Source organism: Ovis aries, chromosome 17 (assembly GCF_016772045.2).
Source record: "Ovis aries strain OAR_USU_Benz2616 breed Rambouillet chromosome 17, ARS-UI_Ramb_v3.0, whole genome shotgun sequence".
Classification (NCBI taxonomy): Eukaryota; Metazoa; Chordata; class Mammalia; order Artiodactyla; family Bovidae; genus Ovis; species Ovis aries.
This window is the reverse complement of record NC_056070.1, coordinates 71014936-71029139: the sequence shown is the minus strand read 5'-3', so window position 1 is coordinate 71029139 and position 14204 is coordinate 71014936. Positions and strand designations below refer to the sequence as shown.

At 51.1% G+C, this 14204-nt stretch overlaps 1 protein-coding gene across 14 annotated transcripts in view; it reads right to left on the bottom strand.

Annotated features, from left to right (window-relative positions):
* Nucleotides 1-14204, bottom strand: part of LOC114108841 (immunoglobulin lambda-1 light chain) — a 469312-nt gene that overhangs the window by 190929 nt on the left and 264179 nt on the right. The window contains exons 1-2 of one of the 14 annotated variants that reach the window (XM_060401348.1): nt 8819-8917; nt 8405-8702 (exon numbers count right to left, since the gene is read on the bottom strand). The exons of the other annotated variants lie outside the window; for them this stretch is intronic. Coding sequence (XP_060257331.1) covers nt 8405-8702; nt 8819-8864 — 344 coding nt within the window. The 5' untranslated portion in view covers nt 8865-8917. Of the gene's footprint in view, nt 1-8404; nt 8703-8818; nt 8918-14204 lie in introns of those variants that run through there. 14 annotated transcript variants of the gene reach the window in all.

Sequence of the window (14204 nt, the reverse complement as noted above, 5' to 3'; positions counted from 1 at the left end):
GCAAGTTAATTCCAAAGATTTCACTATTTGCAGGCTGAATGTTTTAATTTATAGTTTACTGAGAATTCAGTTTTCCTTGGAGCTCTGAGGGTATGTATGTATATACACTGACATGTCTATATATACATCCTTTTCAGATTACTACATGGGTTTTTTTTTAAAGATATATAATTATTTTAAAAGATATTTTCTGTTTGTTATGGTAAAAATGTGAAAATGTTTTAATTCTAGAAATCTGTTCCCCAAAATTAATATAGTAAAAAAGTAAAGGTATAAACATATTCATTTGAGAGTAATTCCTAGTAACAGAACTTGGAAATGTTAAAAAATTGTTCATAACACTTACTAAAGGTGGTAAGAAAAACTGTATTCAAGGTAAGAGTACTGCAGTGGGGTCTTATAATCAGGGAGAGAGATTGAGCTTAAGTCTGACTCCAGCAGGGACACAGCTGGGATTTATAGCTAAAGAACAAGGTGGGTCCACAGGGTTGCAAAGAGAGACTGGGAGCCTGAAAAGCAAGGAACAGCAACAGGGTGGGTGTCAGTGGATGGAAACTTACTAAGAGGACCCTAAGGGTGAGGGTGGCTTCTGGCTAAGCTGAGGATCATTGCTGAGGCTAGGCAAGGCTGATAAGATACTGAGGTGAGTGATAAGGAATTTGATCTGATACTGAGGGTGGTCAGATCAAGGGTGGGGTATTTTTTCTAAACTGACTTGGCAGATTCTGGCTAAAATTGGACTAAATGGACAGGCGCCCCTGCATAAAGACATTGCCCAAAGTTAGCAGTGCATTAATGAACTACAGCTGCATAATAAATTTCCCCAAACTAACAGCTTAGAGCAATATTATCTCATACTGCTGCTGAAAGTTGGGAATCCAGGAGTAATTCAGCTGAGTGTTCTGGCTCAGGGTTTCATGAGATTGCCGTCATCTGAAGCCTTGACATGGGCTGGTGGATTTCCTTCCAAGATGGCTTACTCACATAGCTGTTGAAACCAGTTTCCTTGCTGGCTGTTGGGAGAAAGCCTCAGCTCTTTCACCTGGGCCTCTCTACTGGGTTACCTGAGTGTTCTCAAACGACTAAGCTGGCTTCTAGAGTGAGTGATCCAAGAGGATGAGCAAGGAGGCTGCAGTGCCTTTTATGACCTAGTCTCAGACGCTTCATTTTCACTTTTACAATATTCTAACATTAGAAGTGAGCCACTAAGTCCAGCCCACATGTGAAGGGGAGTATAAGGTCCACCCTTGAAGGAAAGGATTTGTGGACATAATTTAAAACTACGTGGACACACATGGCCACAAGTTGTTTACATACTTCTATGTCCAAAATGCATTTTCCTGCCAATGTGTTCAAAGATTTTATCCATTATAGCATTAACTTGAAGTTCAGGACCTTGTCATCTAAGTCAGGTCCAGATATGGGTCAGGGTCCAGTAGTGCAGTATCTCAAGTGTTCAGTCACTCAGTTGTGTCCTACCCTTTGCGACCCCATGGACTGCAGCACGCCAGGCTTCCCTGTCCATCATCAATTCCAGGAACTTGCTCAAACCCAAGTCCATTGAGTTGGTGATGCCATCCAACCAACTCATCTCTCTTGTCCCCTTCTCCTCCTGCCTTCAATCTTTCCCGCATCAGGGTGTTTTCCAATGAGTCAGTTCTTCCCATCAGGTAGCCAAAGTACTGGAGCTTCAGCTTTAGCATCAGTCCTTCCAATAAATATGCAAGACTGATTTGCTTTAGGATTGACTGGGTTGATCTCCTTGCAGTACAAGAAACTCTCAAGAGTCTTCTCCAACACAATAGTTCAAATTATACAAGTGTAGTTCCTCTAGACCTGAGGATCTGTGAATAAAAGAGATGAGTTAATCTGCTCACTTTCCCAGCCAACATACAGTGGTGGGTCAGGCATAGCTAACCTTCATAGACGCTCCTGTTCCAGAAAGGGGAGGGGAGATGGGAGTCAATAGTAGCAGTTCTGAAATCCCATGGTTTTTTTTGGCAGTCTTTGATTAGGATTCAAGGCCTGGAAACTTCCTAGGCTTCAGTCTCTGAATTTTTAATTCTGCCCTCTGACATGATTCCTGTCCAAGGAATGGTGATCAAAAACAACAGAGTGATCTCTGCTCGTTTCCAAGGCAAACCATTCAATATCACAGTAATCCAAGTCTATGCCCCAACCAGTAATGCTGAAGAAGCTGAAGTTGAACGGTTCTATGAAGACCTACAAGACCATTTAGAACTAACACCCCCAAAATATATCCTTTTCATTCTAGGGGACTGGGATGCAAAAGTAGGAAGTCAAGAAACACCTGGCTGCTGCTGCTGCTGCTAAGCTGCTTCAGTCGTGTCCGACTCTGTGTGACCCCGTAGATGGCAGACCACCAGGCTCCGCTGTCCCTGGGATTCTCAGGCAAGAACACTAGAGTGGGTTGCCATTTCCTTCTACAATGCATGAAAATGAAAAGTGAAATCGCTCAGTCGTGTCCAACTCTTCACGACTCCATGGACTGTAGCCCACCAGGCTCCTCCGTCCATGGGACTTTTGAGGCAACAGTACTGGAATGGGCTGCCATTGTCTTCTCCGAAAACACCTGGAGTAACAGGCAAATTTGGCCTTGGAATACGGAATGAAGCAGGGCAAAGACTAATAGAGTTTTGCCAAGAAAATGCACTGGTCATAGCAAACACCCTCTTCCGACAACACAAGGGAAGGCTCTACACATGGACATGACCAGATGGTCAACACCAAAATCAGATTGATTATATTCTTTGCAGCCAAAGATGGAGAAGCTCTATACAGTCAACAAAAACAACACCAGGAGCTGACTGTGGCTCAGATCATGAACTCCTTATTACCAAATTCAGACTGAAATTGAAGAAAGTAGGGAAAACCGCTAGACCATTCAGGTATGACCTAAATCAAATCCCTTATGATTATACAGTGGAAGTGAGAAATAGATTTAAGGGCCTAGATCTGATAGATAGAGTGCCTGATGAACTATGGAATGAGGTTCGTGACATTGTACAGGAGACAGGGATCAAGACCATCCCCATGGAAAAAGAAATGCAAAAAAGCAAAATGGCTATCTGGGGAGGCCTTACAAATAGCTGTAAAAAGAACAGAAGTGAAAAGCAAAGGAGAAAAGGAAAGATATAAGCATCTGAATGCAGAGTTCCAAAGAATAGCAAAAAGAGATCAGAAAGCCTTCTTCAGCGATCAATGCAAAGAAATAGAGGAAAAGAACAGAAAGGGAAAGACTAGAGATCTCTTCAAGAAAATTAGAGATACCAGGGGAACATTTCATGCAAAGATGGGCTCGATAAAGGACAGAAATGGTATGCACCTAACAGAAGCAGAAGATATTAAGAAGAGCTGGCAGGAAGATACAGAATAACTGTACAAAGAAGATCTTCACAACCAAATAATCGTGATCGTGTGGTCACTAATCTAGAGCCAGACATCCTGGAATGTGAAGTCAAGTGGGCCTTAGAACGCATCACTATGAACAAAGCTAGTGGAGGTGATGGAATTCCAGCTGAGCTATTTCAAATCCTGAAAGATGATGCTGTGAAAGTGCTGCATTCAATATGCCAGCAAGTTTGGAAAACTCAGCAGTGGCCACAGGACTAGAAAAGGTCAGTTTTCATTCCAATCCCAAAGAAAGGCAATGCCAAAGAATGCTCAAACTACCGCACAATTGCACTCATCTCACATGCTAGTAAAGTAATGTTCAAAATTCTCCAAGCCAGACTTCAGCAATACGTGAACCGTGAACTTCCTGATGTTCAAGCTGGTTTTAGAAAAGGCAGAGGAACCAAAGATGAAATTGCCAACATCTGCTGGATCATGGAAAAAGCAAGAGAGTTCCAGAAAACATCTATTTCTGCTTTATTGACTATGCCAAAGCCTTTGACTATGTGGATCACAATAAACTGTGGAAAATTCTGAAAGTGATGGGAACACCAGACCACCTGACCTGCCTCTTGAGAAATCTGTATGCAGGTCAGGAAGCAGCAGTTAGAACTGGACTTGAAACAACAGACTGGTTCCAAATAGGAAAAGGAGTACGTCAAGGCTGTATATTGTCACCCTGCTTATTTAACTTCTATGTAGAGTACATCATGAGAAAGGCTGGACTGGAAGAAGCATAAGCTGGAATCAAGATTGCCAGGAGAAATATCAATAAACTCAGATATGCAGATGACACCACCCTATGGCAGAAAGTGAAGAGGAACTAAAAAGCCTCTTGATGAAAGTGAAAGAGGAGAGTGAAAAAGTTGGCTTAAAGCTCAACATTCAGAAAACGAAGATCATGGCATCTGGTCCCATTGCTTCATGAGAAATAGATGGGGAAACAGTAGAAACCGTGTCAGCCTTTATTTTGGTGGTCTCCAAAATCACTGCAGATGGTGATTGCAGCCATGAAATTAAGAGCGCTTACTTCTGGAAGAAAAGTTATGACCAACCTAGATAGTATATTCAAAACCAGAGACATGACTTTGCCGACTAAGGTCCATCTAGTCAAGGCTATGGTTTTTCCAGTGGTCATGTATGGATGTGAGAGTTGGACTGTGAAGAAGGCTGAGCGCTGAAGAATTGATGCTTTTGAACTGTGGTGTTGGAGGAGACTCTTGAGAGTCCCTTGGACTGCAAGGAGTTCCAACCAGTCCATTCTGAAGGAGATCAGCCCTGGGATTTCTTTGGAAGGATTAATGCTAAAGCTGAAACTCCAGTACTTTGGCCACCTCATTGGAAGAGTTGACTCATTGGAAAAGACTCTGATGCTGGGAGGGATCGGGGGCAGGAGGAGAAGGGGACGACCAAGGATGAGATGGCTGGATGGCATCACAGACTCGATGGATGGGAGTCTGAGTGAACTCTGGGAGTTGGTGATGGAGAGAGAGGCCTGGCGTGCTGCGATTCATGGGGTTGCAAAGAGTCGAACACGGCTGAGCGACTGAACTGAACTGAACTGAACTGACCCTTCTTTCAGGCTAGTTCCCATCTGGAGCACAGAGGTCCGCTGTGCTTACTTACCCGCCTGGGCTTCTAAGACCAGAACAGGAAGGCGCCCTGCGTCTCACTTCCTCGGGAGACCGGGAGGGCGCCTGTGGCCTATGTAGAGGGTGCAAGTTACTTGTTTCAAGACTTTATTGATTTTCTGTGTAATCCAAGGAACATCAGCCTCTTTTGTCCTCTATTTTTCCACTACACTATTCGCTCCTATTCTCTCCTCTCTCATTCATTCATTCACCGATGCGGTTTCTCCTGAGGGTTTCCCTGGATCCTGTGGGGGCTGGACCCCGACACTGAAACCCTGAGTGTCCCTCACCTCTGTCATCGGTCACAAAGGCAGGGCTTTGCCTCGAATCTCTTGTCATCATTGCCATGGTGATCCCCGCTTCCCCGCTGTTCCTTCTACAGGATGTGCGGCCCTTGGATCTAGACTCATTGTGGGCATCACAAGCAGAGGGACCCGGGCACCTCTTGGGGAGCCCCTGCTCCTGACAGGCCACAGACCACCCCAGCCCTCAAGGAGAAAATGCTCCAGTGGGGTGGAGATGAGAGGAGCAGAGGGCAGGGCAGAGCCGGCACCTGTGGGTTAGGAGAGCCACTCCCGGGGCTCCCCGCCTCCTGCGATGTATCCCCGGTGCCCCTCACTCCTCACGCTCTCTGCTCTGCCCCTTCAGGAGCAGAGTTCTCACCCTGGGGGACGATCTGCCTGCTGGGATGGTCCAAGGAATCTGCTGGAGGCGCATCTGGGAAAGCCTCCTGCTCCTGATCTCAAGTGAGGGAGCTCAGCTCCACCGCTCCCGTCATCACCCGGCTGCCCAAGGTGCACCTCAGTGGAATCAGAATCTGTTTATATTTTCTGAGATTTCAGCAAAACTGACTGTACAATTGGGAGGAGACATATTATGAACCAGAACATACCTCAGGAATAAGTTGATTCTGGGGTAATATTTAAGATTTGACGGCTCTCTAAGAACAAGCCCCTGCCAGGCTGAGGCTCTCGTCCCGGTTTCCCGTCTACCTGTGTCGCTGTGCGGAGCCCTGTTGCACCAGCCTGCATGGTCAGAGTCAGCCTCGTCCTCACGCTGCAGTCCAGAGACGAGCAGGAGCCCTGAGTTGGCCGAGACACCTTTGGATCCAGAAAACTCGCAGGGACCCCAGAACCTGGTTCTTCCTGGAGTCTGAGTGGTAGGACTGAGGAGGGCTCACTGGCTTCTGCTGGTTCCAGTAAGAGCAGAGTGGCAGACACTGATGTCACTGCTGAGGGTGCAGCGAGCCACAGAGTCTCCTGTGGTCTCTGACGGGACAGGGGTCTCCCCCACACACAGGCCCTGAAACCATTGCTGGTCACAAGAGTCCATGGTTCAGGGCTGGTGATTCAGTGTTGACACCCACAGCAGCACCAGGGGAACAGCTGTTCTGTGGTGAGAGAAACCATCAATAAATGGGGGTGGACTCAGTAGGCTTACAACTTAGGTTATCAATAGTGAAAGTCACTCACTCGTGACCGAGTCTTGCGACCCCATGGACTGTAGCCCGCAAGGTTCCACTGTCCGTGGCATTCTCCAGGCAAGAATACTGGAGGGGGTTGCCATTAATACAACTATGAAATTAAGATTCTCCAAAATATCAAATGAAAATAACAAACATCCCATGACTCTTGAGCGGATCTGAGAGTGGGCACGCGTCTGGCAGGATGGTGTGCGCGCCGTGGAGTATCCTAAACCCCCTCCCCCTAAGTGACCTCACACGGGGCAGGAGGGTGGGGAAGAGCAGCTGAGGGGGCTTAGGGTGAAAGCCTCTGCAGGAAGTTGTGAAGTACGGCCACAACATTCCTATTCTCACCGCGTGAAACGAACATGACTCTATGTCCATTTCTGAGCTGCTGCTCCGTGTCCGCTTCCCACAGCGTGCGGCAATTGTGATCCTTCTCAGGATCTGTGTCTGAGGCCCGATTCCCCAGCCAAAAACACTCACTGTCTGATATGGAGCCTGTTGAGCCAGGTTCCTCAACACAGTGGAAAATATGTCATTTTGTGTGTATGAAAAATGAGAATAAGGCAAATTTAAGGCTTAAGGGAAAAGGGAGAATTAGAAGGAATAATCCCACTTATTCCAAAATATCTCTGTAAACTGTGGCCCCACAGCCCAGGCGGGCAATGTCCAGACCCCGCACGTGTGAGTGAAAGGGCAGTGACAGGGAGCAGGACACAGGCGTGTGACCTGTGCTCTGTGACCCACGTCGCGGTGAGGCCGGGAGCTCAGGGTTAGGGTCACTTCCCCTTGGCCTGAGGCCTCCTGTGAGCAGCAGGGCTGAGTCCCAGCTGAGCAGGAACAATCAGCCCAGAGACAGTCAGGGGGCCCCACCCAAATCAGAGCCCGCCAGCCTCGCTGAGACCCTGCGGGCGGGTTGTGACTCCTGTGCTCAGAGCTTGGGACTCAGCATGACTGAGACGGCAGCCAAGCCGCCCCCTTGGTGCCAACAGTATTGCTGTTCCCAGGCAGGTGAGTGTGGCTGAGCGTCCATGGCATCAGCGACCCTGGCTGAGTCCATGCTGCCTGAGCCTCAGACACCACGAGGGGACAGAGGAGGCTGAGAGCAGGACCTGCTCCCTGTGCAGGAGAGAGGCCAAGGGCGTGGGGGTCTCCCAGGGCTGAGATGCGCTGACGGACCCCCACCTCGGACACTGAGACAGAGAACTAACAGACCCTGTGTCCCCAGAGATGGGAGAGATTTTCTGTGTCCTTTGAGACCCTCTCCTGCGACTGGGCTGCTGCAGGGACTTTGAGGACAGAGGGGAGAGGAGGACCCTCCATGCTCGGGTAGACCCCTGATGACCTGGACCCAGGGTGGGCCAGCAGCAGAAGGTCCAGCAGAGCCTGAGCAGGAAGCCCCTGGGCTGCCCTGGCTCCCCCAGTGACGCAGGCGTCCTGGTCTAGTCCCTGCAGGCCTGGAGCCCTGGGGGAGCCAGAGAGGCGGTCACAGGACAGGCAGGAGCAGCAGCCCGGGCCCCAGCTCCGCCAGGGACGGCCGAGGAGCTGAGGGTCCTGAGTCAGACACAGCTGGATGCTGCCTCTCTGGTTCTGACCCAACCGTCATGGACTCTGTCCGCCAGGACCCGCCTCTGGCATTCAGGGCCTTCTGCTCAACTTCAGATTTTCATATAAAATGTGGTTGCTGAAAGCAAAGCCTTGGGGAGGGCGCAGAATGAAGAACTGAATGGATTTCCCAGACCAATTTCCTGGGGTGGGGCTCAGACCTCTGTTTTAAACCAAACAGACCACAGAAGTGTCTGCTTTGACAGCAGATGCTTCAGCCCGGGAGCCCGTGACTTGGGGGAGAGCAGGTTTTTGTCTCGCTTCCCCCCTGGCCTGGAGCACTGTGCCATTGCTGCTACTACCAGCATAACTTCCACAGAAATAATCAGCCTCGTCCTCAGCCTGGAGCGAGCTGATGGTCAGGGTGGCTGTGTTGCCCGACTTGGAGCCAGAGAATCGGTCGGGGACCCCTGAGGGTCGATTGGTACTACCATAGATGACGGTTCTGAGGCCCGATCCTGGGACCTGTTGGAACCAGCCTACACCACTACTACCGATGTAGCTTCCAGAGCAGGTGATGGAGACCCTCTGGCCCGGGGACCCAGACACGGAGGACGGCTGAGTCAGCACAGCCTGGGCCCAGGATCCTGGAAGGGAGAGAGACAGAGATGGTGACTCTGGGGTCCAGACATGATAGCAGGGAACACAGCATGTGTGTCTTCCCAAGACCTCTCCCCTGCCCGCCCCACCCCCATCCAGTCACCTGTGCAGAGAGCGACCAGGGTGAGGAGCAGAGGGGACCAGGCCATGGTGAACACAGTCAGGGCGTCCTGCCGTCTGTGGCCCCACAGCTGAGCAGAGCGTCCCCACACCGCTCCTGCCCCTCTTCATAGCCTGAGTGGGGGCGGGGCCTCCCATGCAAATGACCGTCCTCCCCCAACCCCACAGTGCTCTGATGACCTCTGGGACCTGGCTCAGCTTCCTGTGCCTGAGGGAGACCTTGGGTGATCAGAGGCGGGGTCGTGTGGGCCTTGGGGGTGCGAGGTCACAGCTGGGAACCCTGAGCAGTAAGCACCAGGAAGCACCAGGGGACTCATCTCAGCTCAGAGCTGCAGACCCACAGGAATGGATTGGCACCGCCCCCTGGTGTCCTGGCCCACACATACATCCTGTGACCTAGTGATCAGAGCTCTTAGAGTCAACTTTCCCCAAACTGGCTTTGGAGTTACGCAGTTCAGGAAGTGTTGTGTTGGAAAAAGAGGTCCAGGTGTCAGTTACCCTGTAGTGCATGTGAGTGTTACACAGTAGATGTGTGACTCTGAGATTTCAAATCAAGCAAAATGGGACCGTGGATTAGTAAAGTCTAAGGTCATCCCTTAAAATAGATGCCTGAACTTCACTGGAGAGAATGCTGTGGTTCAGTCACTAAGTTGTGTCCGACTCTGGCTCTGTTTTAATTTTACCTTGCCATGGTGCTATTTCCAAAACACCATTTTCCTTGTCGATTCTGTCCTTTAAATAACATCATTTTAAAGCCTTTCTGACACAGCATCTCCACTGAAGGATTTTCATGTCTTAGCAGGACGTCCTATCTGTGAAACAGGGCAGGCTGAGGTGTCAGAGCCATGGGTCGGTCTCAGATCTGAGATCAGCGACAGGACAGGACAAGGCAGGTCAGCTGTTCTCAGGAATCCCAGACGGGACCATGGGGAGCAAACCTGACTTAGGCGTGGTCCAGACAGAGCAGCAGTCAGGGCCCCGGGGGCAGAGCCCCACGACAGGGTTGCTTTCCCAGCCCAGGGCCCCGCAGCTTCACCAGGGCTCACTGTGCATAAAGTCAGTCCCACAGCAGCTGAGCACAGATGCTCCTCAGCCAGGAATCATTTCCCAGGTCTCAGGACCAGGGTTTCTCTCCCCTCCTGACTCCTCACTCGATGGGCACACAGGACACCGTGTGAGTGTTCACGGGATAAATCAGCTGCTGGGGGCATCACTGGATCCCTTGGGAAATGAGGAGGAACCAGGGGTGAAATAGGGAGGGGTCGACCTGGGGTCACAGCTGAAAGGAGGGGTGACCTGGGATCACAGCTGGGAGCCGGAAACCTGAGGCTTCCTGGGAAGGAAAGGTTAGACAGGCTCAAGGAGGGGGATGAGGAGGTGAATGTTTCAGGAAGATCTGGAAACTCGTTCATGAGCTTCTAAGAGCATGAGCTGGGTCATCACTGTGGAGGTCAACAGTGTATGTTTGTAGAAAGAGAGAGGCCCAGGACTGGGAGGAGAGTCGTGAGTGAGGGGAGCGGGAGGGCAGGCTCTGAGCAGAGATGAGGAGGAGCGGGCGCAGGCTGAGGAGAGCTGGAGGGGTGCACGGGGTGGGCTCGGGGCTCCTCCCTCCTCTCTTCTGGGAAGAGGGTGGGGACTGATGACCCCTGACCCCTTCACCCTCCAATTCTGGGTGCTCTGCCCCGTGTGCTGCTTCAGTCCCAGGAGGAGGCCTGGGGGCCGCGGCTCTGCGTCTGTCCCCTGAGAGGAAGCACCTGCTGTCCCGTCCAAGTCAGGCCGCTGAGCCCGGGGGCAGGGCCAGCTCTGGGGACCATGGGGATGTGTTGAGATGTTGCGGGTTCTGAGCGGTGCACAGCGCCCCCTGGTGACGCAGCCGGGGAACGTTCACGGCGTTGAGAGTGGGAGCAATGTTCTGCTCAATTACTTGGTTCTCAATCCTGTCTGAGTGTTTTGCGGCCCCGCGGACTGTAGCCCACCAGGCCCGTCTGTCCATGGGCTTCTCCAGGCAGGAATACTGGAGTGGGTTCCCGTTTCTTGCTCCAGAGGATCTTCCCACCCCAGGGACAGAACCCATATCTCTTATGCCCCTTGCATGGGCAGGCGGTTCTTTACCTCTAGCGACACCAACCTAGGTTATGACCAACCTAGATAGAATATTCAAAAGCAGAGACATTACTTTGCCAACAAATGTCCATCCAGTCAAGGGTATGGTTTTTCCAGTGGTCATGTATGGATGTGAGAGTTGGACTGTGAAGAAGGCTGAGCGCCAAAGAATTGATGCTTTGAACTGTGGTGTTGGAGAAGACTCTTGAGAGTCCCATGGACTGCAAGGAGATCCAACCAGTCCTTTTTAAAAGAGATCAGCCCTGGGTATTCATTGGAAGGACTGATGCTAAAGCTGAAACTCCAATACTTTGGTCACCTAATGCAAGGAGTTGACTTATTGGGAAAGACTCTGATGCTGGGAGGGATTGTGGGCAGGAGGAGAAGGGGACAACAGAGGATGAGATGGCTGGAATGTATCACCCAGTCGATGGACATGAATTAAGTAAATTCCGGGAGATGGTGATGGACAGGGAGGCCTGGCGTGCTGCGATTCATGGGGTCGCAAAGAGTTGGACATGACTGAGTGACTGAACTGAACTGAACTGAATTGGACTGCAAGGAGATCCAGCTAATCCATCCTAAAGGAAATCAGTCCTGAATATTGATTGAAGGGACTGATGCTGATGCAGAAACTCCAATCCTTTAGCCACTTGATAGCGAAGAGCTGACTCATTTGAAGAGACCCTGATGCTGGGAAAGATTGAAGGCAGGAGGAAAAGGGGCCAACAGAGGATGAATGGATAAGGGATGTAAGACCTTGGCAGCAAGCATAGGCTCAACAATGTTGCAAGAGTCTGGCTAAATCTGCCAAGTAAGCTAGAATGCTAACAGAGGGTTTGAAACACTCCTTTCATGCCCAGGAGATTGATCAACTAGAGCCCTAAGTTAACTCTTTTAGTCAGGGACAGCCCCTGCTACTCTCAGGAGAGCTGGTGAAAGACATAAAATAGGAAGACAGACAGACTCTGGTTCGGGGGTAGATGCTCGAGCAGGTCCAGGGGGTCCGTCGAGTCCTGAGGCCTTGCTCATCAGGACACTTCTACATGACCTTGTCATGGGTCGGATGGCCCAGGGATTCCTTCGAGTCCTGCATGACCTTGTCATGGCTCCTGGCACTGCAGGAAAGGTTCCCAGAGTCTGAGTCCCAGGGGCTGATGAGGCTGGGGCTGAGCCCTGGTGCCCGGGGCCTGTCCCTACCTGTGCAGAGAGAGACAAACACAAGCAGGAGAGGAGTCCAGGCCATGGTGCTCACAGAACCCTGGTCCCCACAGTGGGCTGGGCTGCCCCAGGCCTCCTTTTCTGCCCCTGCCTCTGCCAGAGGAGGGGCTGAGGTACAAATGAGGGTCCACCCAGGGCCTGGCCAGCCCCTCCCTGAACCCTGGTGCTGGATCTCAGCTCACAGCCCAGACTCACAGGTGGAAGGGGCTTCCTCCTTGGGACCCAGTGGGAGGAAGCACCTGCTGAGACCACACAGGTCCCTGCTCAGGGGACTCTGCAGCCAGAGCGGACACAGGGCTGAGTCCCCCCAGGAGCTCAGGCCCCGCCCCCAGCCCAGCTGCTGTAGTCAGTGATGCTCCCTGAATGCCAGTGCAGGGTCCCCAGGGTAGCCCTGTAGGTGACATGTGGAAAATTATAAATGGAAATTTATAACAGAAATTATACATAGAAAGCAAGAGATAAAATTCATGCTTTTTGGCAAGTTACAATGCTGGCTCTATTGGAGAAAATATGTAAACAGACTAAACTGCTTTCCAGAGTAAACACATTTCTTGCACTTCTCTGCTGGTTCGGTGGTTAAGAATCCACCCGCCACTGTAGGGGACGGAGGTTCAAGCCCTGGACAGGGAGGACTCCACATGCTGCAGAGCTCCTGAGCCCTGCAGCCACAGCTGCTGAGCCTGCATCCCAGAGCCCGTGCCCCACAAGGAGAGAAGCCCCTTCTTGCCACAACTACGACAGCGCGCTTGCAGCAATGAAACATGTTTTTACCGAATCTCTTTCGGAAAGACATGATGTATGCACTTTCGGGAATATCTACAAAACCAGCAGTGGTCCCGTGGTTCCAATAGATCTGCTTTGTGTATTATTGCAAAACATGAAGAAAATGTAAATTTTCCTAGTTCTTTGGTAAAACAATTAAACCACTTATACATGCACCTAATACATTAAACTTCAGATGAAAATTGACGAACACCTATCACTGATCAGCCATCTAATTATTCTTAAAAATCAATATAGAGATTCCTATACCAGATAAGCAAATTGATACTATTACTACATGCCTTTTCTCAAGCAAAAACCTTGTGTTTTTATTAGGATATAAAGCCATAAATTTACCATCCAAAATAGAAAGCACCACACACATCTGTAATGTGCTGATACAGCCTTTTCACATACCTCACCCCACACACGTCACCCTGCGGGGCCTCTGCCCACAGCTGTATCTTCTCTGTACAGACTCTCCCAGGAGCCACCTCCTCCTTGGAGACACCTTCCGACTTCTCGCCTTCCAGCATCCCCTCCCTGACCCAGACTCCACCACAACCCCACGTGGACCAGGATGAGGGACCTGAATCTGAGCTGCGTGGGGACGGACCAGGAGCTCCAGTGGATGGGCCTCACAATTCTGAGGGTCCCCATAAGGGAAGACAGTTTCCCCATCGCCCAGTGTTTGCCCTGTTGTCTGGCCCAGAACCCCTTGTGGGACTCTGCACTGCACCCCCTGCTGGCCACAGGCACCTCCTCCAGCTCCTGGGATGTCCCAGCCCCCATGCAGAATGGCCCCTTGTTCAGCAGGCATTGAGGATGGCACTCCTGGGAGAGAAGGATGAGGGGCCTTGGTAGGTCCTCCCTGGGCACAGGGATGCCCTCACACTGGGACTCTCATCTCCATGGAAACTGACCATACTCCGCAGTGTGCATCTGTGTTACGGTCCAGCCCCACCTGCTCTGCAGACCCTGCAGGTGTGTGTGACAGGGCACTGACGGGGAGCAGCAGGGCACACGCCTGGAGACCTGTCTCATGTGCTGCTTGTGCCATGATCCGGTTTGGCTCAAAGGGGCCTGAGGAAACCTTGCTCGGTTGGAATGTGAGGAGGAGTCAGGCATCTCCCTGCAGAGACAGGAAGCATCCGGGGCAGGGGGTCAGGGCACGTGTCCAGAGAAGGGGAGGCGGGTGACCCTGGTGAACGGCCATTCTAGGTCAGAGAGCTGGGCGCTCTGAGCTTAGGACTCAGCTCTTCCAAATAGAGCAGAGAGGAAAG